The 27,983-nt window shown below is 36.8% G+C and overlaps 1 protein-coding gene across 1 annotated transcript; it reads left to right on the plus strand.

Moving 5' to 3' along the window:
• The first annotated feature begins 403 nt into the window (after positions 1–403).
• LOC127953343 (serine/threonine-protein kinase/endoribonuclease IRE1-like) lies at positions 404–27,905 on the plus strand. The gene is made up of 22 exons (XM_052552521.1): positions 404–663; positions 5,438–5,558; positions 8,178–8,211; positions 8,575–8,647; positions 8,858–8,930; positions 13,137–13,259; positions 14,563–14,664; positions 14,744–15,005; positions 15,864–15,942; positions 16,747–16,912; positions 17,321–17,436; positions 18,638–18,826; positions 19,565–19,823; positions 19,931–20,021; positions 21,044–21,233; positions 21,988–22,087; positions 22,221–22,420; positions 22,786–22,933; positions 23,037–23,164; positions 24,645–24,768; positions 24,941–25,008; positions 25,961–27,905. Exons 1-22 carry the CDS (start codon positions 583–585, stop codon positions 26,351–26,353), a joined length of 3,120 nt encoding a protein of 1,039 aa, XP_052408481.1. The 5' UTR covers positions 404–582; the 3' UTR covers positions 26,354–27,905.
• The last annotated feature ends 78 nt before the right edge of the window (positions 27,906–27,983 follow it).

Below are 27,983 nucleotides of genomic sequence, written 5' to 3' on the forward strand. Positions count from 1 at the left end.
TTTGGAACGTAAAAACAAGTAAGGTAAAAAAAAAAAAAAATTGATATTAATAGAGAATGAAAGTGTTTTTTGACCTTGCATACTTGTCAACCTGTTTTTCGGGACTCCCAAAACCAAAATATAAATCTTTCAGTACCCACAATAGGAGCACTTTTAAAACGAAGAATGCCTTAAAAATCCCTAAACTTCTGGCAGCATACATAGATTATATAAAATTTATTTTATTTTGTATTTTGCTTTAGGTATTATTTTAACTTTATTTTATTATATTTTATTATCATTGAATTTATTATATGCTGCATGGATTTATTGTTAATGGGTTTAAAAAAGGAAAGATGACAATGTCAGTGTGTTATTTGAAGGTTAATAAATAAATTCAAGTTTCCTTTCCTAGATGAAGTGACGTCTTTGACAGCCCCGCCTCCAGCGTGTTGTGCGCATGCGCAGGAGCAATAGCGGAAGAGAGCTGATAAACGCATTGAGCCTGTCTCTTTAGCAGTACACAGTACAATGAGACTGTAAACCACCGTTGGGAGAACGTACCTGCCGTGTATTCACAGGTCCGCGTGTTTATATGTTTGTATGATGGCGTGGGGAGTGTGCAGCAGGGCTCTGGTGTGGATTATAACTGCGATCATGTGCTGGAGTCACAGCAGCTTGATGGTGAGTTACTGATCGATTATCCTGCTTCTGATCTCTGATCATTACAACGCACTGCAGGTTACCACATTTATCCTGGAGTCAAAGGAGCCTTGTGATGACTGCTGATCGATTATCGTCCCCTTGATCTCTAGTCATTTTGACGCGTGGCCCTGTATCATCTTTTTGCTATCAGTCTAGTTTGGGTGGCATTAAATTGTAGATATGGGGCTGATCTGTCTTGACCTGCCATCTGATCTGAGTGTATGGACAAAGACTTTTCAGAGATGCAAAAATAACAAAATACAACATATGTGATCCTTACGCTCTGATCAGTATATGATCAATAGTGTCAGAGTTGTCTTAAAGTTATGTCTCCATTGCCCTGTTAGATGTGATAGATAATTTGCAGAACTTTTCTGTGCTCTTCTGTAGTGTAGTGTCTTTTTTTTTTTCAATTAACTAGAGCATCCCTGTCTACAGTGTCAAGAACAGGATTAATGTTACATCTCAGCCAGTATAAACCTTTCAAGACAAACCCTTTGCAAAACATACTTATTATATATAAGTATAAATAAATAAATATATATCAGCCTAGATTTACAGCAGTGTAACCTAGTCACAGACCTGGTGTAGTGATGCTTCACCTCAATCTGATAACTTTTACTAAGATCCATAGACATCCGATGCAAGATGCTGTAGAGTAGTTGATACAGATTTGGTAAATGAAAGTAGAAGTTTCAATCCCTAGCAGAGTTGATTTATGAAGTTTTACTGTTGCACCTTTGATCAAGATATTCCAGGAGTACAGAATATAAATGCATGTCATCTTCTATATGGCCTACATTTATCAGTTAAATGTCATTTCTACTCACATATCCCATAAGTGAGAAACCATAAAGAATTTCTTAACACGTTTTCCTCTTTATAGATTTTAGTCAGGGTAGTGCAATATTACATTTTTGACAGTAAGTGAAAATGAGGCTGTGCGGCATAGATTCACTTTAATGGACTGTACTGTTGTTTAACAACATGGCAGTTGTTCAGCTGACAAAAACGCATGTACCTTGAATAAAGTCTGTTGACTTATTAATGCTCCATATTGCTCTTATATCTGTCTGGACTTGTAACACACAGGAAGTGAGTGACTCATGATTGCAGAAGACCTCTGGTAGAGAGCACATGGCCGATGGCCGCTGGCCGCTGCCAGACTCAGTGCAGTGTGTGAAGAGGGCTATGTTCATCTCTTATCACAGGTGTACGTAAGCAACTTGTGTGGAAAGAGCCATGATAGGCCATAGCGGAGGGCACCCAGCTCTGTGTTACTGACATAATGTCGCTGAACAGAAAAAAAAATATCAAGTGCCATATGTGTATGTTTTTTTGTTTGTTTGTTGTGATTCTCTGCTGTCTGAAGTGAAAGACTGTCCAGAAATAAACGTATTTATAGCATTAAACTGAAAGCAAGTTATTAAACTGTTTGTTTTTTTTACCAATTATGTTCTTCAAAAATGTGCCAACATAAATAAAAATAATAATAATTGCATAGACGCATTCATCTATAGTGACTTGCGAATGTGAATAATTTTAATAGATACAATTAATTTAATTGTGTTCCTGTAGTTCAAGTGGTAGCTTGTTGGTTCGATTCCCCGCGAACACATGATAGGTAAAAATTGATAGCCTGAATTCACTGTAAGTTGCTTTGGATAAAAGCGTCTGCTAAATGCATACATTTAATTTAATTTTTAATTTTAATTTAAGGGAAACAAAAAAACAATTAAAAAGTGCTAACAGTCCTCAAGGGACAGAGACAACATTATATATCCCAGCAATCTTTTAATATTTTAGATAAAACATAATAATCATATCATAGTTTTTATTGTCACTTATGATGGCAAATGTTACAGAATAATCAGTCATGACACGTCGTCAGTTATTTAGTTGTTGCAACTAAAGTGTCCTAACCATAATGTCCATAATTTTTTTTTTTTTTGTAGGCCTATGTTACCAAAAGGTGTGAATAAGCTTTTATGCTATAGAGTTTTGTACCGTATGATCAGGTTACATCTCATGAATATCTATGGCTCAGTGAATAAACATTGATTTTGTGTGTGAGACTGTGACCTCGACCTAGCCTTCCTTAAATTAAAGTTTTAATTGCAGAGCATTCAAGCTATGTCTAGCAGTATGGCATTAGTCTGTAATGGTTGCACATTGCAGTTGTCTATTAAAATAGTTTCTCATATTTCCCTTTTCTGGTATTCAGTAGGAGAATGAGGATGTGGAAGTCTAAGATAGGGTGGACCCACTAATCACATGTTTTATAAAGCTTACAGCATCGGGCACTAGTTTATACATCTGTGGAAAAAAATGGCATGAGGGGAGCTGAACGTAATAAGATTCCTAATCTTTGCCGGAAATGTTTTGTACTATACTAGCTAGCTAGAGTGTGTATTGTGCAACAGGCTGATGCAATATCTACCTCGTTTTTAAGTTTTATATTTTTTTATCAGTTTACTATTCAATAAATAAATGAGTGCCTGTAGTTAACTTTTGTTATGCCATCATTTTAAATTAGGCTTAGTTAGAGTTTCAGTGCCTTCACAGTTAAGTCCTCTTCAATGGATCAAAAAATAAACCAAGTATAAAACAGTCTCATTACAGTCTCTATTCTTAAAATAGTGTTCATGTTTTGGAAAGGGAAAAAAGCTCTTGACAGAATCGTCATGTAACATTTTGGTACTAACTGTGACAATATTTTTAAGGGTCAGTGGAATTTAAGAATGTCCATGGTAACGGAAAATTTAGTTCAAGTTTAGTTCAAAAACTAAAATACCTCACATGATATTATGATTTGAATAACACAAACAATTATCAGCTAAAGATTTCAATTATTTACAATTGGGTGTAAAAATGAACATAAGCAGTATTTTCTTTAACCTTGAATACTTGTATACAATTGCGCCACATACTTTGTTAGATGTATAAGATTTTGTCAGAAAAATGTTTACAAAAAATCAGTGATGCAGTTTTTTTTTTTTTTTTATAAAACTTATCTAAGGAATAATAATAAAATGACAATGTCAGTGTTCTTTTAAAGAGGATTTGGTCATGAGTTGTATCGCCATGTTTTTTTTTTTTTAAAGTAACTTAAATATTTATTCTTGGAAAAAGTGTAATCAATTCCATGTATGTTTGACATGCATTTGTATTTATTTGTTTATTTTATAAGTAGGACAAAAAGTTTTGCAAACCATTAACCCATATGTTCGTAACAGCATCACACAAATATGAATGACCCTGCAGAATATATACCTAAATCAATCTTTTAGGCCCCTTGAGCATTTGCAGTGTGTTGATATGAGCGTGGTGACAGTGCCGCGGCTGTGGTCCCAGCAGATGTTCTGGATGTTTTCTGTTCTCTCATGAAACCAAGAGCGTGCAGCTACATTTTGATGGTGATTTGGTCCATGTGAGGCCGTGTGAGATCTCACAGGTGTGTAATGTTTGCACTGACTCAATGACGTTAACTGTCAGATTAAAACAGCTAAACCTGCAAAAACAAAACGGATTATCACTTCAGCATGTGATCAAGAAAAATACATATTGTGTCTTTATTTATTTATTTTTTTAAGTCTCTTTGTTGAATGAACCTTCACCCAAACTAGAGTCAGACTAGATTCTCTTGGTGAGCAGGGTTGGGTGTCTTTGAGAAAAGTGCGGTGAATTAATGTGGCTGAATAGCAGTCTGTCTAGAGTTCAGGTTTATATGTCAGACATGGTCTGGTGATTTTCTCCATTTTTCTATTTAGACCAACAGTATGTAAAGAGATGGACGAGCAGAATGAAAATGCAAAATCACTCTGTTATGGAAGTGGGTGGAGCTTAGGGAAATCAAGAAGCAGCACAACTTTTCGTTCTGACACCAGTTCTGCGTGACATAATGAGCCATTTTAGGAGGCCATGGACAAGTCTTAACTTTTATAAAGAATATATCTTTGAATTTGAGATTTAGTATTTGCAACTTTACAGATCTTCTTTTTGCACCAAGAGCTTGAAAAACTCCTAAGAGAAAGGAAAAATTGAAATCGCATCATATGACCCATTTCAATATTTCAAACAGCTTGTTACATTTCTTGTCTGTTTTGGCTGTGGTGTTTATTAAACGACACCAAATACACAAGTACGGACTTCTTCCTCTGGATTCTTCCTAATGTTTCTTAGGTTCAATGTTCATCCTTTTTTTTAAAAGTGGTATATTAAAAGATTTCATGAAAAAGACAGCAGTTTTTAGTACTTCCTTTTAAAAGGAATTCAGCAGAATTATGTTTTCAACCACACAGTGTTTATTTTTGGTATATAAATACCAATATATATATATATATATATATATATATATATATATATATATATATATATATATATATATATATATATATATATATATATTACCATTATTTTGCCAGGGCTTAATATAATATAGTATAATATAATTATAATATAATATAATTACCAGAATGATATTTGGCAAAAAGACACAACACCATCGGTTTAAAGTATTGTTAGAGTATTGTATCATGAGATCAGTATATTGTTACATCTGTTACTAGAAATAAATGCAATATATAAACATTTGCATTTCAAATATTTTTCTAGCAAGATATTAATAATAATCTCAAACAATCTGTAAAACCTTACAAATCTCATAATTTGTACAATTATTTTGTCTCAAAATCTTGCATCAGTGCGTGAGCCAGATAGAGAACATCTCCCCAGTAAAGCTGTGTGTTTGCAGGGCTTTTGTGGCAGCAGTACGGTATCTGTCCCAGAGAGTCTGCTCTTTGTATCCACACTGGACGGGAACCTTCACGCCGTCAGCAAGAGATCCGGAACAATCAAATGGACTTTAAAAGAAGGTATGTATATGTGCTGCTTTGAATACCAGCCAGTTGTGTATCAAATACTCGTAGCTCAGTGCAAACTACAATGAAAACAGTGGACGCCCAGTGAGCCTTTGAAAGTGAATACCAGCACTATTGTTTGCTGGTGTGTAATATTGTTACAGTGGTTCTCAACTTATTTAATTATTTAGTTCATACAGGCTCTGATACTGCTTCTGGTAATTTTTTCTGTAATTATGGCAAAGCTACTTGTTTGCATATGTTTTAGATTGTCAGAAATTGGTGTGGCAATATAGCAAATGAATGAACTGTGATTCACTTTGTGATATTATAAGCTTCAAGAACTGTTTGTTCTACAATAAAAACAAACAATTCTTCATAGTACTCAAAACCCATAGTAGTACAGGAACAAGAAATAGAGACAAATTCAAACTGAAAAGTGTCTAGGATTGTTTTATTTGAAGAATTTTTTTTTATAAATTAAGGCCAGGATTTGAGTGCCATATTAAAATAAATATAGATATTCTGCTTTAAAGGGATAATCCGCCCCCAAAAGAAAATTGTGTCATTAAATCACTTGCCCACATGTCATTCCAAACGATCAGAGAATATGAGAAATTTGTGTTTTAAAGGAACACTCCAGTTTTTGGGACTTTAGCTTATTCACAGTATCCCCCAGAGTTCGTGTGCTGCGCTAATCACTCCGGCCAAGTAGCCACTTCCCCCAAGTAACGTTATCTGTGCTCCTACACCTAGTGAGAATATAGTTCCCAGTATTTATACGATTAAAATGTTCTCTGTCTCATATAGCCTTGTTATTTGTACACGCTGTGACTATACAGATCACAACATGTAAATAGCAAAATGTTTGCATTATTTTGTCACTTATTATTGGGATTACTATGCTACCATTATCCATTTACATCCAGTCTTTTTGCTAAGCTAGGCTAGCGGTGGGTGCGTCAAATAACACTTACAGAACGCACAGAAATGAAAAAGGTATGTATGGACTTATCTATCTCTGGGGGATACTGTGAATAAGCTAAAGTCCCAAAAAGTCGGAGTGTTCCTTTAAAGTTAAACACACTGAAATAATACACTTACTGGAAACTGGACATGAGTCACTATTTTCTCTGCCATCTCTGATGTAATCAGCTTGGATTTCTCTACGTTAGTGCAGTGTGTATTTTTGGGCTGATTGTTTGAATCCATTTGCTTACTAGATCCTTGAACCAGGGCTGAGTCTAAAAATGTTTAAGCAGGTGGGCCTACATAAAACAAAGTGAATGGCCAAAGGGTAGTGCTTGAAAACTTCATGTCAGGTTGCCAAAAGTGGTTCAAGTTGGCAAATAAACAACTCTGGCAAAACAAATAAGAAAATGCCTATTTCTGGTCAAGTATATTGCCTAGTCTTACCTTCAGAAGACTTTGCTTATATAGATTGGTTCTTATGGAATGATATCATGTCTCATATCAGTCTCTTTTTGTACTTTTTTGATGCAATAAATTTTAGTTGTGTTATCTTTTAAAGAATGAACAAAAAAATGTTATAAGAACATTAAAAAAAATCTAGATATTTTCTGTGTTCTGTAAAAATATATATACATTTGTGTTAATTATCCAAATGAAACAGTTTCATGTTGACTTATGATAACATTTTTCATAACTGTTGTTGGTCATATTAAAAAAATAAGTAACCAATTTGCACATAAACAGTGAGTGTGTCATCAATGCCAAGCACTTCTGTTCACCTCATTTTCTCTTGAGCATTCTCCCATAACAACACATGAATGAGGGATGGTTCCATTTAATGCATTTTAATGCATCCTCCACTTCTGGTGCACTAACATGCATTGAATGGAATCTTTCATTGTTGGCAAACTGGCCACACTGGCCTTATTTTTCAATATCCACATGGCCACAACAAGTTGATTTCATTCACCTGTGACTCTCAAAAACCAGATGTACAGGCTGAGCCAGACATACACGCTGTAGCTACAGAACTGCAATGGACGTTAGAGGCCGTTGTACAACACACCCACAGCAACCTGTGCTTTGCTGTCTGACCTGATATTCTGTGTTTTTTTAAGGGATAGTTCACCCAAAAATGAAAATTCTGTCATCATTTACTCGCCCACATGTTGTTCCATACCTGTATGGGTTGTTTTCTTATGTTGGACATAAACGAAGATATTTTGAAGATTGCTGGTAATCAAACAGTTGGTGGTTGCCATTGACTTCCATAGTAGGAAAAACATACTATGGAAAACAGTGGCAATCACCAACTGTTTGATTGACATTAATTAATAAATGATCACAGAATTTTTATTTTTGAGTGAACTATCCCTGTAAGTGTGTTGTCGTTGTTGTAAGGCTTTCACACAGTTGTCATGGATGGTAAATCTAATTTGTGTAACTTTTAAACTGCTTTTAAATTGTTCTTTATATGAAGGTCTAATAGGTGATACTTGAGAGCAATAAGAACTGAATAAATTAATATCCATTAATTTTACATCCTAGTTTTATGCAAAGTACTTTGTTTGCTTTGTGTTGTCTTCATGTTTGCTCATCCCTTCATTTGCCTGTGATAAAGTTTATAACTCCTAACTGACACCTTTCTCATTCCCAATGCAGATCCTGTTTTGCAAGTCCCGACGCATGTGTCAGAGTAAGCCTTCTTTCATTTATACTTGAGCGTTTGTGCATGAAAATTGAAACAACAGGAACTGTGCAAGATGCTGAGCTAGCACAATTCTTCCTAATGATATCATCTAAATGAAGCCACAGATAAAAATACATAACCATAAGACTACATATTAAAGGACAAAAAATAATAATGATCTGTGTGCTGCTGTTTTTGTTAGCTTGTATATTGTCACAAAAGAATTGGCTGTTTTTTTTTTTTTTGGTTTTTTTTTTTCTTTCTTCTGTGAGAAAAAATACAGAATGCAGGTTTGGAGCAACATCAGTAATGCAACATGACAATTTACAAATTACAATAACGTGACAAATTATTTCATTATTTTTACAGGCCTGCATTCCTCCCAGACCCCAATGATGGCAGTTTGTACACTCTCGGAGGGAAAAATAATGAGGGTTTGACGGTGAGAGTTAACTTATTTTCTTGTCTGAAGGACTTCCTCATTCTCTGGAATCTAAGGAAAGGGATATAATTCTCATTTTGTATCTTTAGAAATGAGAAATGTCATTTTGAAGTGAAACATTTGAGGTGCTTTTACAAGAAGAAAAAAGTTTCCAAGTGTAATTTTGGATGGAGTTACAAATATTAAATCTGATATTTGGGGATGTTTCAGAAACTGCCGTTCACCATTCCTGAGCTGGTCCAGGCCTCTCCCTGTCGCAGTTCTGATGGCATCTTATACACGGGTGAGAGACTTCTCATTCATTCTTTTCTAATTATTCATCTAAAGTTCCATTCAACTAAGCATCACTATTAAGTCAACTCAAGTCACCTTTATTTATTTAGTGCTTTTAATAAAACAGATTATGTCAAAGCAACTGTATAGCATTGATTTAATAAATATATATGATGTGATAAAATGTACTTTTATTACTGTCATTCATAATGTATATATATAATTTAATGAATACAGAAATATATAGGCTATATTAGGGAGTGGAAAAGACCTATAAGTAATTTAAGTACTCTGCAGCCATCTACTAGTGGTCATTTAATATCTTTTATTTTTAAATAAGCGTTTGCTTTCCTACATTATAAACTTTTAGTTTTATACATGAGGGAAACCTATTAAGGATGAACAAATATCACATTAATGTCACATTAAAAATAACTTTCAAATTCGGTAATAATTAAAGCATTGAAGTGCTGGCAGTAGTTGTGTGAAGCATTTAAAATTCCTCGAAAACTTTAGACCATTTCTGCCCCAGGTTGTTCCTGTAGTTTACTGTTAAATCCATGGTCAATGGTGGAGATTTGTGTTTATTGAACAATTTTTTTCCTGGTTTCCACATCATTTGTTATGATATCTGTAGCTTTAACAGAATTCTTCGCTGAATTTGAATGCTTCTCACAAGATTTCACAGAGATGTTATTGATTCTGTGGAGAATTCGACTTTTTTCTTCACTGTATCTCCCAGCGCTGTGAATAACGGTGTCGCGTGATCGAGATCAGCGCCCTGCTCCGGCTCAAGCAGATAAACAGTCTGCGCAGCCCGAACTAGTAACACTGATTCATTCTGCTGTCGGTTTGTTTATCCTGTGTAGCTCTTGTAAATTCTGTTTTAAAGGGGGGGGTGAAATGCTATTTTATGCATACTGAGTTTCTTACACTGTTTAAGAGGTGGATTCCCATGCTAAACATGGACAAAGTTTCAAAAATTAAGTTGTACGTTTGAAGGAGTATTTTTGTTCCAAAAATACTCCTTCGGGTTTGTCACAAGTTTCGGAAAGTTTTTTTAGAGTATGGCTCTGTGTGACGTTAGATGGAGCGGAATTTCCTTATATGGGTCCAAAGGGCACTTCTCCTGGAAGAGCGTGCGCTCCCGTGTAGCAGAGCACTGAGAGGTTGAGCACAGACTGATCAGAGCGATCATTCACTGATCAGAGCGAGAGCGTCGCGAAAAGTCACAAAAGAAGTGTGTTTTTGGTTGCCAGGGCAAGACAACCCTGCACAGATTACCAAAAGAAAAACAGCATTAAGGGACCAGTGGATGGAGTTTATTTTTACAGAGCATCAACGGAGTTGTGCAAGTGTTTGTGTTTGTTCCCTGCATTTCGAAGATGCTTGTTTTACAAACAAGGCCCAGTTTGACGATGGATTTGCGTATCGTTTATTTCTTAAGGATGATGCAATCCCAACGAAAAAGGGTCACAATCGTGTGTTGGAACCGCAGGCGGTGAGTAAAACTGCTTAAAATATCTCTGCCTCCTTGTTAGTGCGTCCCCTCCCATGCCGGAGACCCGGGTTCGAGCCCCGCTCGGAGCGAGTCGTTGCTGCTGCTGCTTTCGTTCAGGTTCAGCCTCTGGATCTGATTCTGGATCATAAATAAACGGCTGAATCTGACTGTAAGCCATGGTTTGTTTTGGATGTTTTTTTCCTCACGGTAATGTCACAGCTTCCAAACGCTCTCAACGCAAAAGCCTACTCGCGCTTGTGATTCTTTAGCTCCGCCCACACGCCACGCCTCCAGTCGGGCGTGTTTTTCCGGGAAAAATCGGTACAGACTATCTTTCTCTTATGAATATAATAAAACTAGAGACTTTTTGGAGTTATGAAGGATGCAGTACTAATCTATAGGTACTCAAGATTAACAGGATATTGAGTGAAAATGAGCATTTCACCCCCCCTTTAAGTAATCTTAAAGATTCCTAAATGCTTCTACGTTCGGAAGGCAAAATAAAATGCTTTTACCTAGATACACACAGCATCTCCCTGAAATCGCTGCTTCAACACGCATTTACTGAAACGACGTCTTCTTTCTTTACGTGAATATTTGGGTGGCATCACACAAAGATTTCCACATAGTGGCATAGATGTGGGAGCTTTTTTGAGTGAGTTGTTTTACAGCTGTTTACAGATCTTCTTTTTGCACCAAGAGTTTGTAACACTCCAAAGATAAAGGAAAAATTTAAATTGCATCATATGACACCTTTAAATAGTATATGTGGAATCAAGTCAACGGTATTGTTGTAAATGAAGTGTCCTCAACTAAGCTAGCCAGAGGCGACAGCGGCAAGGAACCAAAACTCCATCGGTGACAGAATAGAGAAAAAAACCTTTGAAGAAACCAGGCTCAGTGGGGGGGCCAGTTCTCCTCTGACCAGACGAAACCAGCAGTTCAATTCCAGGCTGCAGCAAAGTCAGATTGTGCAGAGGACTCAACTGGTTCCTGTGGTCTTGTCACAGTGGCCGTCTGAGACACGGTCTTTACAGGGGATCTAGGGTCATCTAGTTTTAGTCCGCTGACTGCAGTGACCCTCTGATCTGGATACAGACTGGATCTGGTGGCTACAGTGACCTCAGAATAAAAGAGGAACAGACTAATATTAGCGTAGATGCCATTCTTCTAATGATGTAGCAAGTACATTGAGTGTTATGGGAAGTGTTCCCAGGTCCAGTTTACCTAATTAATGCAGCTTAAAAATCCTTTAATGGATTTGAAAATTAGAAATGTTTAGCTAATTATGTGTATGCCAGGTTAAAGAGATGGGTCTTTAATCGAGATTTAAACTGCAAGAGTATGTCTGCCTCCTGAACGATGTTAGGTAGGTTATTCCAGAGTCTGGGCGCTAAATAGGAAAAGGATCTGCCGCCCACAATTGATTTAGATATTCTAGGTAACTCCTATACTAGGAGTTTTGAGAACGCAGCGGATGTGGAAGGCTATGACTATTACTATGATTTATGTATAAGGTAGAGATTTAAACAAACCCATAACCATAAATGAAAATCGTTTTTTCAGAATGATTAGAGTGAGTGTCAGGCAGCAGAGGTTGATGTTTGAGGAACTGGCCAGTTCTTAGCGACCCCCCTGTGGTTCAAGTGGGTGGGCTCTGTGGGATTGTTTCATGATCTCACCGCAAACACCTCAAGAAGATGTCTGTCTGTTACACCCTTTCTAAACTCTTAAAGGTGCCAATCACAAGGCACAGCTACATTTATAATGACACCCAAAGAAGAAGACCAAACACTGATTAAATCAGTCAGCAGACAGGCCTGAATGTTAAACAATGAAAATCCCATTTCTTAATCTTTTAAATGAGACTTATCAAGTATAAACATCAGCGTTTAAGTTCCTCTCTGCATTTAAACTCATATGGTGATGAGTCACAGTGTAACCCACAGGAAATAACCTTGTTTCACTCGAAGCCATTCTTGTTCCCAAACGTAAACATGTGGTGTGTTTGAACCGCAGTGTTGATGCCTGTTTTTACACATCCTGGAGAGAACATTTACTCATGCTGCATCATTTGTGTGGACTTTTGGTCTTTTAAATGATAAGGGGGAAATTGAATTAAGAAAACAAGAAGCACATGGGAAAACCCTGCAATGAATGTGTAAATGCTCTTTAAATCTAATGGAATTAATCTTGTATATTAGTGTTATATTTTTTTCTTAACATTATTGTATACAGTTCATTGTTCAAAGTTTTCCAAATAGAAAAATTTACTTTTGAACTAGCTGATGTCACCAAGTCTTTACATTTTTCACCCCTCTTTATTTTTTATGTACAGCCTCTTTGACATGCTATTGATTACCATAAAAGATTTACATAACACTATTTCAGGTATTGAATATGTTAACATGAGACCATTGTGGTACAAGGACACTATGTAAAGTGCTACGAAAGCTTTAACAAACATACAAGCTTCACATTTCTTTTTATCTGCACAGAATATCTTGTCACATACACTTTCTATTTAAAGTGCAGGTCTGTACACACAGTTTTTGTTTTTGCAAACTTTTGAAGAATTATTTTCTGTATTATAATCGCAGATGATGCACAAAGAGATTATATTGAATTCAACTTTTAATTGAATGCGAATTGCACAATTGTATGCTGGCCTGTGCTTGAGTACATGAAGGTTTTTTTTATGTTTGTTGGTTGTAGGTAAGAAGCAAGATGTGTGGTATGTTGTGGATCTGCTGACTGGTGAGAAGAAACAAACACTGACCTCTTCCTACGCTGAGATGTTATGTCCATCTTCATCTCTGCTCTACCTCGGCCGCACTGGTAAGGGCTAATACTTGTCCCTAGTTCTGTCATTAGGTGAGACCATCTCTGTTTGTGTCTATATGAGCAGAAAAACCAAAGATCACTTTAAGAGTTGTAGTGCTTCTTATCAAAATTATGAATGCTGTAATACTGTTGCTGGAGAGTAGGCATTTGACTATTCATTTTATACAAATCAAAGTAATTGATAAACTTTATTACAGGATTGTCTTTATTATAATGGTATTTAAAGCACTGAACGATTTATTTCATTGTTGTACTAAATGAACATTTAAATCAATCCACAAAAATATTATGATTTATAGACTGCTGAATATCTAAAGCATTGCATTTCACATCACTGAACATTTATTGGTTAAAATATAAATGAAGACCGTTTGAATAGGAGAGCAATCTTTAAATTATGTGGGATGTTTTTTTTTTATATATTTTTTTTATCTAAAATGCTGTCTATGGCAACACTGTATTTTTTGTTTAATTCAAAAGCAACTGGCCTGTTTGAAAATTGTACGCTCACTCCGGGTTTTATTAAGTAAGAATTTATGTTTTTAAGTTAATTTTAAGTCTTGTATAGTTTTTTCGCTGTATCTTTGTGTTTTATTTTGTGTTTGTAACTCTTGTATTATTCTAACTCAGTTTTACCGTGAAGACAGCCTTAGATGCTGACATGGCAATAAAAATAAATAACTACGACTCAATATTGAATTAAAAAAATATGCCAGAAAACTTAATTTGAGTGTTTTGTTACTGTAATATCGCTGCACCCTGAAATTATGTCTTGCATAACACAATCAAAGACATGTTCATGCTTATTCTCTCATTCTTTTTCATATGTGTATAATATATGTCACAATCGCATGGGTACAAAGATGAAAACAAAAGTTATTAAAACACTGACACACACATTTTTGTATAAAAATGCAGAGATTTTACCTTGGCACAAACTTGTGCATTTGTTTCCTTAGTCTCACATGTTCTGTGGCAACAACCTGTAACTTGAGACCCCCCTCGTAAAACAGTGGGGATTATTATTATTCATTATGTATTAAATTCTGAATTGCACATTCATTCTAAGATACACTTTTTACCCCATAGTAGTAAGCCTTTTCAAGCATCTTAAAGTAAGTTTAAAGTAGGTAATGTGCTTTATAGAATTTAATACATAATCTCCATTGTTTTACAGAGGTGGTCTTAGGTTACAAAACTGTCGATTAGATGCTTGAGAAGGCTTATGACTGACGGGGGTGAAAAGTGTATCTTAAAATTAATTTATTGCTGAACTGTTGTTTGCGTTGTTCCTCAGAATACACGATCACTATGTATGACACCAAGAACAGAGAGCTGCGCTGGAACGCTACCTATTCTGACTACGCTTTCACCCTTCCAGACGACGACACCAAACACAGTAAGGCAGCTTTGTCAGTTTGAAAACTCTTTCAATCCTTTTCGTAGCACAACACGACATTGTTTTCTGTGTTTGACAGATATGGCCCACTTTGTGTCCAATGGTGATGGCCTAGTGGTGACAGTGGACAGTGAGTCTGGAGACGTGCAGTGGGTTCAGAATTACAACTCTCCTGTGGTGGCGATCTACATCTGGCAGCGTGAGGGCCTGCGCAAAGTCATGCACACCAACGTCGCTGTGGAAACTTTGCGTTATCTCACTTTCATGTCAGGAGAGGTGGGCCGCATTACACAGTGGAAGTACCCATTTCCTCAAGAGAAGAAAACCAAAGATAAACTGATGTAAGCAGCCCTTCTAATAAGACATAGTACTTATAATGTTTGTTTGTGTTTTTTTCCAATGGGGGTAAATTGAGAAGAATCACTGCACATGTACATTTTTTGCAGGTTGTGAAACTGTTTTGGCTTTATTTCCCCAAAAATAATTGTTAATAACCTTATTAACAATGTTTTTAATCATGTCACTTCCAGCATCAAGTTTCTTGCCACCTCTGGTTTTTCTTTTATATTTATATGGCAAAACTCTCATTTAGCAGTAATATTGGACCATGCATAAATCATTTTACCTGCATGTTGCATCTCCAATATCTAAGCCACATCCTGTTTGTGTTTGTGAAGTGTGGGGAAGAACTGATTCTAGAAATTCAAAGATGCATAGCCTGCATTTTCAGAATAGATTCGATAATTTTTTATCAAGTAAAACACTTAATTAAGTGTATGTGGCAAGACATTCTGCAAAGGTTTGAAAGAAATGTGAAGCTTGTATGTTTGTTAAGCCTTTTATACAACTTTATATTCTAAACTGATCAAGAACAAGATCAAGACACTTAATGGTATGGGATTGGCAGATTTTTTATCCCTAGCCTTTTGGCATGAAGTTTAGAGCAGCTCACTTTATATATTGCAGTTACAGGTAAAAATCAAACTCAACTGACTATAGATCTCTTTCTGAGATTCTTGTTGTCATTATCTAAAAGACTCAAATTACTCAGTATGCAGCATTATTTCCCGGATTTAAAAAAAAAAGCCATTGTATAAAAAAAGCAGTTCCTTGACAAGATGTTTAAAGTCAAAGTACTGTGTGTGACTTTTGAAAACAAAATATGAATAATTAGCTGTTTCTGGCTGGTTTTATGACAGGTCCACACTGTATGTGGGGAAACACTCATCTGGGCTGTATGCTTCTCCCTCCCTGGTGCATGATGGAGTAACTGTTGTGGTGAGTTATGTTCAAGACCTTTCAATATGTTTCCTCATATTTTATAGAACTACATGGTTATAAATTGACTGACATAACCTGCTCAAAACTTGAACTGAATGATGATAACTTGAGGCTGGATGATAATGTGGTGGTCTAGTGGAAAGTGTAGTCAGATGTGGAAAGTTATCAGTTGCTTCAACCTTTGTGCAAACAGATGCATGTAGCCCTCTCCAGTTACCCTTCTTTGAGTAAGTTACAGTGGCTATGTCACACTCACAGTTAGCCAGATTCACTGTATAAGACAGCCCTCTACCAAACATGTGAGAAGAGCATTAATATGTCATATGTAACCTTTCCAAGTCTCACTATAATTAATCAAAACATCGATGCACAGTGCATCCTTCCAGTTATTTTTATGTATGTTTTTGGCTTTAAAGTTCTGAGTAAAAGAAGGGGGAAAAAGGCTAAAAAACAATGAAGAAATAAATTCTAAATGAATAACTGACAGTATTAAAATGCTTTTTACCTTAAATTTGATTTTTCTTTGACAGTGACATAAATGTGACTCTCTTCTACATCATTAACTAATACCATTTTCAGTTTGTTACGCAGTGTCTTCATGCTTGGAAGTTGGAAATAAAATAGGAGTATCTCACATCTGACTTTGTACAAATGTTTTTTTATTTTTCTTTCTTTTCTTGAAAACAGATTTTGAGAATTTTAGGCCTCAAAAGGTCCCATTACAGTTTCAGAGGGGATAGAATGCTGTTGTAGTGCATGCATGCTCATGACCTAGTGTGTGTGTGCATGTGTGTATTTCAGCCTCGTGGCAAGACATTTCCCATGCTGGAGGGCCCCAGTAACCAGGATTCAAGCATGGAAGATGAGCAGGAGTGTGTGATCACTCCCAGTACCACAGTGAAGTTCAGTGCAGCTCTGAAAGAGAGAAACCGCATCAACTTCATGAGGAATTCGCTACTGTTGATAGGTGCTGGTTATTTCACACTCAAAAAGACCTGCTCGCTGTGGGAATCATTCAAAAATGAGCCAATTTTGCCCACTAGTGGAGACATTTTATAGCACTTGTTAAATATCTCCACTCCATTCCCAGCCTGAAGACAATGGTTTGGCAATGGGGAAAATACACTTTTCTTTTTGGTGGTGATGCCCCAGTAAATTTCACCTTTCAGGGCTTCAAATCACATTTTTGCGGGCACTTCAACCCGCCGACGTTTATGTAGAAAAACTACACGTTTGCTTAAACTATTACATTTATATTCTTAATTGGCGCATAATTGTTGTAAGTCTTGACCCACTTATTATGTGCTGTGCTATGTTGCCTCATGTTTATTAAGGTATGAACTCTTTGCTGAACAGTAATCTTTCTCTTCTGCAGGTCACCACGAGACACCGCCAGATGCTCATACTAAAATTCTGGAGAAATTTCCAGAGAGTCTCCCTCGCCAAAATATCAATGTCATTCCCCCTGCCACAGAGAAGCCCAATGAAGAGGTAAAAACATTATCCAAACACCAGTGCTACTGAGTGTGTTTATTTATTGTATGTAATGGCTTTGACAATTTGCAATGCATATAACATGGAGAGTATGGTAAATAAGTCTGATTACCCAAATCAATGACTTTCACAGTGCGTTTTAGAAGAGGAAGGAAACTTTTAGACCACCTAATTAGAGAATTATTATTAATATTATGGTGCTGGTTTTATTGAAAAGAGCACCTGGTAGCATGATTCCTGAAAGTCAGGAACTGGCTGTTCACTTGGTGCCTGTTATCAGACAGGTACCATTGTAATAAAATAATAAATGTTATTCAACTGTCAGTGGTCTTAATGTTTTGTCAGATCAATGTAAATTATTCTAAGTGACTTATTGTGTTTTCAGACCTGTAGAATGTTTGCTTTGTTGTGAAACAGGGACTTAGTGTTACACTGTTGCATTTTCATCTTTATTTGGTTTGTTTCCAAAAGTGCACCAAAATGTGTTGACACAAGTCACATGTGAGTTAAACTTTTTTTTAGTCTTTTTTGGTCAGAGCTGTGAAACTGTGGAAATATTTCATATACTGTAGTGTCCTCAAACAAAGAAATTAGCACCATGGCCTTATTGGGAATGTAGCCATCATTCCCGCTCTAATTGAGATTAGAGCATGTTTTGAGATTGCTGTTTTTTTTTTTTAATTAAGGGTGGTAGAAATGAGTACATCCTTGGTCAAATTCAACTAACATGTTTAATGGGGAACATTGCTCAACTTGTCTCCCCCCTGAAGGTTTTTTAGGGTTAGGATTAAAATTATCCAACAACGTAGTGAATGATGAGAGGGCAGCAACTTCTGTTTCAATGTTTTGCATTAAATCACACTGTGTGATGTAATGCATTCAGGACAGCATTGGTAAAGTATTCAACTGACCCTCAGATTTTTATTGCAAGACGAAGAACCACCAGATTTGTTTTAAATGGAAGCACTATCTGCATCATTCAATCAATGCATCATTCGTTTATTCATTGACTGTGAAACAAAAAAGGTACAAAGATGGATCCAGAAAGTACAAAAAAAATTACAGCTGTAATACTGGTGTCATGCTGTACAGATTTGACTTTTTTTTGCTGATTTTTATTGAATGCTTGATAATAAAAAAAATCTTTATTTGTGTTTGTGTTTATTGCAAGATCAAAGCATGTTCTGCTTCTTTCCAGAAAGTAAATGAGAGTGGAATGGAAGACAACAGTCCTCTGCCTCCACCGGTGTCATCCCTGCAGGAGAAACCCGGCCGTGTCCCACGTGTGGAGACTCCAGTGGACTCCATGCTGAAGGACATGGCCACCATCATCTTCTGCACTTTCCTTCTGGCCGGATGGGTGGCCTTCATCATCACTTACCCCAAGGTAAACACTCTAAATGTGTTCATTTAGGTGAGTTTTACTTTCACCATCATTCTATGTCCGAATGATTTTTCAAACTGAATGTCTGGAATCTAGCCCCCTCTACAGTTAAGACAAACATACAGTAAGATGATGAAAGTCAAGAAGTTTATCAGAGACTTAGAATCCTTGCTGACATATCTTAAACTTCATACAAACACAGTTTTTAGATGGATCATGTTCATGCACTTAATCTACTAGAGTTATTTATCTTTGTAAAAGTCAGAATAAAAACAAAGCTAACCAAAATGAAAATAACTTGTATGCACACAACATTGTGTGACTATTGTGAGTGAATAGAGTAAAGTGAAAGAAGTGGGGGAGAAGGAACAAATTTGAAGGAAGGACAAGACAGAAAAGATCTTTACAACTCCTCATTCCAACATGTCCTAGTCTGAGATGGTACCCTCAGCTAATATACATGAGGATGCAGGATAGGTCTGTCAGCAAAATAACAATCACAATAATTGGTTGGCTTTAAGGGAGGTTATGTGCTAACACAATGCCCTCACCCATTCTACATCTTTGCCTAAAAAGGCCTTTCTTTACTGTTCTTTCTACTAAATAGGCAAAAAGTAAGGTTATTTATTGAAAATAATGCTAAATTTATAAATCTGTGGTTTAAAAGTTTCTGTTCTGTTCTTCTGAACTTCTGTCAGCTCTGAGAGTATTAAGGTGTGTTGTGTTTTTTTTATTTATCAGAGTGTCCATAAGCAGCAGCAGTTGCAACACCAGCAATTTCAGCAGCAGATGGAGGAAAAGCTGCAGCTCCTGCAGCGGCAGCAACTCATTTTCCAGCCACCCATTGATCTGCCTCCTGACACTGACTTCCTAGAGGCAGCCCGGACCCGCTCCGAGAGCTCCACCCATAGCAGTCCCAATGTCACCCCACGAGCGTCCAACCATTCCAATATGTCCCAGTCTGAGATGGGACATTCTGCTAATGAGCACGAGGATGCAGGTTAGGGTTGTCAGCAAAAGAAGAATTACAATAATTGCCTTTACCATTTGATCTCTTTTTGAATTTGCCATTTGGTTGACTTCTGATTTCTTATCTTTTCATTTCAGAGGAAGAATCCAACATTGTCAGAATTGGAAACATCACTTTCAACCCCAGAGATGTACTTGGACATGGTGCTGAGGGAACTATTGTGTACAGGCAAGTTATATTTACATTTATTCATTTGGTAAATTTTTTTGTCCAAGGTGACTTACAACTGTGGAATACAACAAGCGATTCATCAAAAAGAGATAAATAAACATGAGAAGTAGCTTCAATACAAAGTTTCAGGTATCATTCAGAATAGAAATTGAATAGGGAGGAGTTAAGAAAAAGTCAAAGCATATTTCTGTATGATGCTCTTCTTCTTGCTCTAAGAAGGAATGAGTTTTCAGTCTCCTGAATATCCATCCATCCATCCGTCTTCTTCCGCTTATCCGGGGCCGGATCGCGGGGGCAGCAGTCTAAGCAGAGATGCCCAGACTTCCCTCTCCTTAAACACTTCCTCCAGCTCTTCCGGGGGGATACCGAGGCATTCCCAGGCCAGCTGAGAGACATAGTCCCTCCAGTGTGTCCTCGGTCTTCCCCAGGGCCTCCTCCCGGTGGGACGTGCCCGAAACACCTTGCCAGGAAGGCATCCAGGAGGCATCCTGAACAGATGCCCGAGCCACCTCAGCTGGCTCCTCTCGATGTGGAGGAGCAGCGGCTCTACTCTGAGCTCCTCCAGAGTGGCAGAGCTCCTCACCCTCATCTCTGAGGGAGAGCCCTGCGGAGAAAGCTCATTTCAGCCACCTGTAGTTTAATTTAATTAAACACTATTTAATTTTTTATTTTTTAATTAAATTTAATATAAATCAAGAATTTCGCCATGTAGGTCAGCTTCTTCTTCACCACGACAGACAGGTACATCGACCGCACCACTGCAGAAGCTGCAGAATCCTGTCCATAAAAATAATTTTTCCTGATTTCTCCTGAATATTGTCAGGGATTTCTCATTCTCTCAAATGAAAATGTTTTGCAGTTTTGGATTTTGTTCCTAACTGTGATGGTACCACAAGGTGTTGCTCACTTACCAATCTCAGGGTTCTGGAGAAGTTGTACTACTGTTAGAAAGGGCCTGATCTTCCAGAGAATGTCCACTGTCATACAAGTAATTTTTTCTGATTTCTGTGTAATTTCAGGGGTCAGTTTGATAACCGTCCAGTGGCTGTGAAAAGGATTCTCCCAGAATGCTTCAGCTTTGCTGACCGTGAGGTTCAGCTGCTGCGTGAGTCAGATGAGCATCCGAACGTGATTCGTTACTTCTGCACTGAGAGAGACCGTCAGTTTCAGTACATTGCCATAGAGCTGTGTAGCTCCACACTGCAAGAGGTATAACAAACACCACAACATGACGTAATTGGTGTTTCAATTTAAAAACCCAAATTTAATATTCCAATAATTTATTTAAATGTGCATTTTAGGTTTTATTTAAAATGTCTAACCACAAGAACAATAACTTTTCCTTTCACTGACCATTTTTCATGTTTAACACATAAAAGGAATTTATCAGTGTAACCCTAATAATTTACGGGGTTTAAAGTTCTTCGGATCCATGCCAGATTTCGTACGTGCAGCTATTGGATGCAGAAAAAATAATACTACATAAAAAAATAAAAAATAAAACACTTGTTGATTATTACTTTCGAGTCCATGAGTTTGCGTACTAATGGTATGAGAGGAGCAGCTTTCACTCTTAACCAAACTAACATTACTAGTCGATCAGAATGTTTTGTTCTTATAAACACAAGATGCTAGTGTAGTGCTAGTATAATAGTATCGAATTACACAGTAGCAGCCCTGATGAATGGAGAAGCATGGCAAAAATCTGCGATCCGCAATGCTCAAAGATGTCAATCTAGAACAAATTTACATAGGTCTTTACAAAGCTTTGCTACTTTATAATTAGCTTTTCTGAGTAATCATGTCATCTCTGTAATATACATTACACTATGTCTAAATATGTAATGTTTTGTACATCCCGATCTCAAAATAAAAGTTCCTGCATGTGGCCACATATAAAAATGTAATGTATTTAAACATCTTTTAAAGGGTTAGTTGTTTATATTTTATTGTTTGCTTTTAGTATGTGGAACGAAAGGATTTTAACCGCCACGGTTTGGAGCCAGTGACACTGCTAGAGCAAACCATGTCTGGACTGGCTCATTTACATTCACTTAATATAGGTAACATTATCCGCAACATCATTAATATAGTCTGCATTTTAGGAGAATTAATCTGTGTTCATGAAGTGTTTATTTATTTTTTATTTTGTTTGATACAAGTTTTTGTAACACTTAGTCTATTATGGGTTGATAGTTCACAGAGACCTGAAGCCACACAACATCCTGGTATCAATGCCGAACACACATGGGCGTGTGAAGGCCATGATATCAGACTTCGGCCTTTGCAAGAAGCTGGCAGTTGGCAGACACAGCTTCAGCAGGAAGTCTGGGGTCCCAGGCACTGAGGGCTGGATTGCTCCAGAAGTGCTCAGTGAGGATGCAAAGCATAACCCTGTAAGAGCTCAGAAAACAGTGTGTTTTAAATATTGTTTACAATGTTTACAATGGTTATTTATAATTACTTTATAATTGTAGAAAATAATTTAGATTACTGTGTTGTAAATCTTCCTCATTATTAATTTCTGATAACATTGTTCACTATTTGTTCATTATTCGTTAACTGATTGAATCATGGTAAAGTGTTAAAAAAAAAAAAAATTGAAGTGTATGTAACAGTTACGCAGTTTAACTGTGATTTATAGAAAAATAAGTTACTACAGAATCCTGCATTGGTCATCAGTATTCCAGAAAGCCATGTCAGAAGCACTAAGAGTTTTGCCAATGGCTAGACAATCACAGTTTCACCTCTGATGTTTCAGACCTGCATGGTAGACATCTTCTCTGCAGGCTGTGTGTTTTACTACGTGGTATCTGAAGGCCGCCACCCCTTTGGAAAGTCCTTGCAGCGGCAAGCAAACATCCTGCTGGGTGCCTACTCGCTGGAATACCTAGACCCTAACAGACATGGTAGGACAGAAAGACATCTGAATGCATTCAAAAACACCAGAGCTCATTTTGGGTCAGTTTGTCAAATTTTTGATCACGTATTTGATTATTTGTGCTGTTGCAGAAGATATTGTGGCCCGAAACTTGATCGAGCAGATGTTGAGTATGGAACCAGAGAAGAGACCCTCAGCAGACAGAGTGCTAAAGCATCCCTTCTTCTGGAGTCTGGAAAAACAGCTGCAGTTCTTCCAGGTTAGTTAGTCAGACATCCTTCATTTAATCAGGTTTGAATGCATCTTTTGCAACAAGTACCCTGCCCAAGAAGATGGCAAAAGGCACAACAACAAAGGCTGCATTTACACTTGGTATTAACATGTGATCACCGTGATCCAATTAATCAGATATGATCATCAGTCAATCTTAACACAGCGATTTACCCTTGGCATCATCAGCTGACTTCTCTATCTGGATAAGACTGTCTTTACTGTGCAATATTTTAATAATTCTGCAGAGAATACAGCGAAGTCAACCTGGAGTGGTTGGGGGTTGAAGGTTTTTTTTTGTAAAGCATTTTCAGTCGCAGGACATTTTACAAATCACAGATACAAGTCTACAAATCTAACTAGCGCTCCACAGCCTTTTGTTCTCCGTCTCTATTTTAACAGTTTGCAAGAGAGGGGCGGCGTTTTGTGTGATGTCGTCCAGTGAATGCAGACACAATGGCTGGATTGCATTTACATTACACTGAGATCCAATCACAATGCATCCTTTTTTTTATTTTTTTATTTTACATTTACACTTGTCTTTTCAATGTGTATGTGGACAACACCTGGATACAGGACGCATGTTAATGCCATGTATTAACATACCAAATCATCTAATCATTTCATCATTTCAGTTTTTTTGGTAAATTGTTGTTGGAGTAATGTTTGAACAGACAGGTCAGTACAGTATTGTTTACATGAAAATAGTTAAAGGGGTTATGAATTGGTAAATCATAACTTTGTTGATCTTTTAACATATAGGAGGTCATTGTAATATAGAAACATATTTTACATTTCAGAACTCAAAACATCCTCGATCCAAAAACAGTTTTATTTTCAGGCTAAAACAGGCTTATTTTCTATTCATCATTATTTTCATTACGTATGATTAATACAGCAGTTGTAGACTGCCAGCACTTTAACAGATCAGTGCTTCTTCATCTAGATACAAAAACAAAATAGCTGGTTAGAAATGAAGAAAGATTTTGAATCCATTTAGTTTTCCAGATGTGGTAGAGTTCTTACTTGTGGAAGAACATTGTTTCTAACATTAATGTTAGGATTCTGACTCACGTAGTAGTCCGGTTGCAAAATGTATTTATTTTTATGCATCAATAAATCAAGCCATCAATTGAATGGTCGACTTTAATTGTTTTATTTTTATTTTACTAGCATAAAAAAACAACTGATATTTAAACTGTGATTAATTTACATACAGACACGCACACCCCTTGAAACAGCGTTTTTAAACCAGAGGGTCAAAAACATGTCATAAAATGGCCAATTAATTCTAAAGTACGAAAGTTTTATGTTAAAATCATACCAACATTACAAGTATTTATCACTGTTTTTCTGAGAATCTCTGCTAAAGCTGAAAGAAAACTAGTATCAGGTTCTTTTAGAATGCCAAGCATGTGGCAGAATTACATTTTTGTTTTGTTTTTTCTTTTTGTTTTTTGCACTGACAGGATGTGAGTGATAGAATTGAGAAGGAGCCGTTAGATGGACCAATCGTGAGACAGCTGGAGAGAGGAGGACGGGTGGTGGTCAAAAGCGATTGGAGGGAACATATCACAGTGCCTTTACAGACTGGTAAACACTAGTGCAATTTTGCTTAATGTTGGCCTTTTTTCTATTCTAAGAGTTTGTAATTTGTTAAACCACACACTGTTATGTCATGATTAACTAGTTTTATTCTTATTTGAATCTTTAATGTGAAACATTTGCTTTTCAAACCATTCAAATGTAAATTGTTGTTCTTCAGATCTTCGTAAATTTCGATCATACAAAGGCGGATCGGTCAGAGATCTTTTACGTGCTATGAGAAACAAGGTATGTATGCTAAAGAAAATCAGTTTATTAATACTCAGCACAAATAGCTAGTATTTACAGCAAATAATAGGCATCATATTAATGGAAAAGTAGCATAAGAGAGTTGAAGGAACCAGTGATGGGTCATAAACGATCTGTTCATTGCATCTGTCACATGACAAATGAATCCAAGTCAACTTTATTTATATAGCGCTTTAAACAAAAAAGATTGCGCCAAAGCAACTGAACAACATTAATTAGGAAAACAGTGTGTTAATAATGCAAAACAACAGTTTAGGATGGTAAAGTAATTATTTATGATCCGTGTAAATTATCTTTGGCTGCATTATATTGATTTCATAATTCGGAATATGATCAAGATTGCATAGGTGGATGTGTTCGAGGAATTTGGCTGTTAAAATGATACGATTTAAAGCCACTTAAATAAACTAAATGAGTTCATTAAAGATTTTAAAGAAGATGTTTTGATGAACGAGACTGAACGAGAGAGTCAGTAAAATGATCTGAACTTCCCATCACTGGAGGGAACACTAAGTTCCTTTTTTTAACAAATTAAATGAAGTTGTTTTGTTAGTTATTCCTATTTGTCATGTTTTACATTTTTGATGTCAGCTTGTACATGTAGAGCAAGCTAATTCTTATGATTAAGAAAAATCTAAAATACTGTTAAACAAGCATTTGTAATAATTGGTTTGCATATTTAAATACACAACTAAAACTTAGTCCATCTTGAAAATATAACATTTCACATGATTAAACTTCTTTATGTTTCTCTTAAAAGGATAGTGCACACACAAATGAAAACTCTGTCATTAATTACTCACCCTCATGTTGTCCCAATAGTAAGACCTCCATTCATCTTCGGAACACAAATGAAGATTAATTACAAAGATGTAAACTAACCCTTTAATCACAAGTTGTCTCATATTTATTTAATTATTGTTTCCTTTAGAAACACCATTACCGAGAGTTACCCGATGAAGTCCAGGAAACACTGGGATCCATTCCAGATGAATTTGTCTACTACTTTACCTCCCGTTTCCCTCTTCTTCTGCTGCACACACATCTGGCCATGCGTTTCTGTGCTGTGGAACGACCTTTCCTGCCTTATTACCACACTTCTGAACTGCTCACACACCACACAGTACCACAGTGTGTGCCACAGACTCCCCCCACACAGCAATGCAGTCCATCAGTGCCCTCAGGCCTGTCGTCGTCCAGTCAGATACCAGCAGCTCCACATGAACTCTCTGAAATGACAGTCTTACCTGAGGTCACCACAGAGCACATACAGACAGCCCCGGTGCCACCCACAGTGTCTACACAAGAGACTGGAGCACCATAATGTCAAGTAGATGGGGCCCCTGGTGGATGGACCCTTTTCGGACACATTCCAGGGATGAGCCGTCTCTCTGTGTGGGTGCAGTCTGGGCCTGCAGTGTCCAGGCTGTCACCACAGAGGCTGCCATCCCATCTTTAGTGCCTTACAGTGCTCATTTTCGACAACAGCTCTTGTCTGAGTGATTTACAGATTCCCGGTGTAGATTATTTGGAGGATGCTGAAAAGATGGTTTGGGTTGTCAGTGGTGTGTTCACAAAACTCTGCAGTCATTCCTTCTATTTGTCAAGTATAATGTGATTGGAAGGAGAGGGATTTTTGCTGAACACTTGAAGTGAACGCAAGAAATTCTACTGTGCAAGTTGAGTCGTGCTTGGTGAGAGAGAACATGCTATCGAATATATATTTTTGTAAATATTTTGATCATAGATAATCGGTAGAAATGGCCATTGTGCCTTTTTAAATGACACTGTGCAGTGTAACTTGGTCCTGAGAAGAAGCTGATGCTTGTGGTTTCGCCTTCTGTCTTTGCTGCTGAAAGCTGTTAAAGGACTAGTTCAAACAAAAATGAAGAGAGGCATCATTTAGTCATCCACACATGTACGGCTTCCCATGAATCAGTAGAATGTTCACCGTTCTCTTCTGTACAGTGTCCAGCTGCTGTGAAGCCCTAAAAAGCATTATAAAAGTAGTCAACTTGTGTGCAGAATCATCTAAAGAAACGCATGCAACTTCATGTTATTATTAACTGATAATCTCCCTCTGCACCGCATTTCTTAATTCTCATTCAAATATGTCCTTTGAAGACGTCAAACCATGTTTAACATCAATGAAGCCAAAGAGCATTGGTTATCACACATATGTGGAAGGCACAAATCACATGTGTGAGAAAAGCTACTAAATGGCTTCGGGAGGCTAATCAGTACACAGGCCATATGGGCTACTTCTATGCATGCTGTTTTGAAACGAGACGTAAATGATGACAGAATTTAATTTTGGGTGAACTGTTCCTTCAAAGTCTCTAATATGGAACCAGCTGTATGACATTAACGGTATGCTTTCAAAAGTTCTGGATATACTTTCATGACAAACTTAATATTATGTATTGTGCTCATAATTTCAGTCATGCACTTTTATATTTTGGTATATTTAAGCAAAACATGCTAAACTGTATGAATTCGTTCCTTTGGATTTTGGATATTGTGGTTTAGTTGTAGCTTTCAGGTGATTCTGTTAAATTGTTATTATGTAGGGAAATCAGCTATTTTTTATTATTTTTTATGGATCCCTAGTTCAGAAACTTTGAGCTGTTGTTAGGATATACCAGGAAAAAGGTCTCTCCTAGGTCTGATGTTGGTCAGATGTTCAGTGCTTATACAGCATTGTAATGTGCATGGCATTTTGACCTGAAATATTCTAGGTGGAGCTTTTATAATGTTACATGTTTTTAATGTTCCATATTTTTAAATGGCACATTTTGAGGGAAAAATTAAAATGCAGTGATGCCTTTTTACATGTAGTGTTAATAAAAGCTGCTATTGTGCAATGCCAATTATGTTGTTTATGAGTGCAAATAGTCAAGGCTGTTTTCATTAATTTCACCCACCATTGCTCAAATTATTTATATATTTATATA

This window comes from Carassius gibelio, chromosome B3 (assembly GCF_023724105.1).
Source record: "Carassius gibelio isolate Cgi1373 ecotype wild population from Czech Republic chromosome B3, carGib1.2-hapl.c, whole genome shotgun sequence".
NCBI classification, from domain to species: domain Eukaryota; kingdom Metazoa; phylum Chordata; class Actinopteri; order Cypriniformes; family Cyprinidae; genus Carassius; species Carassius gibelio.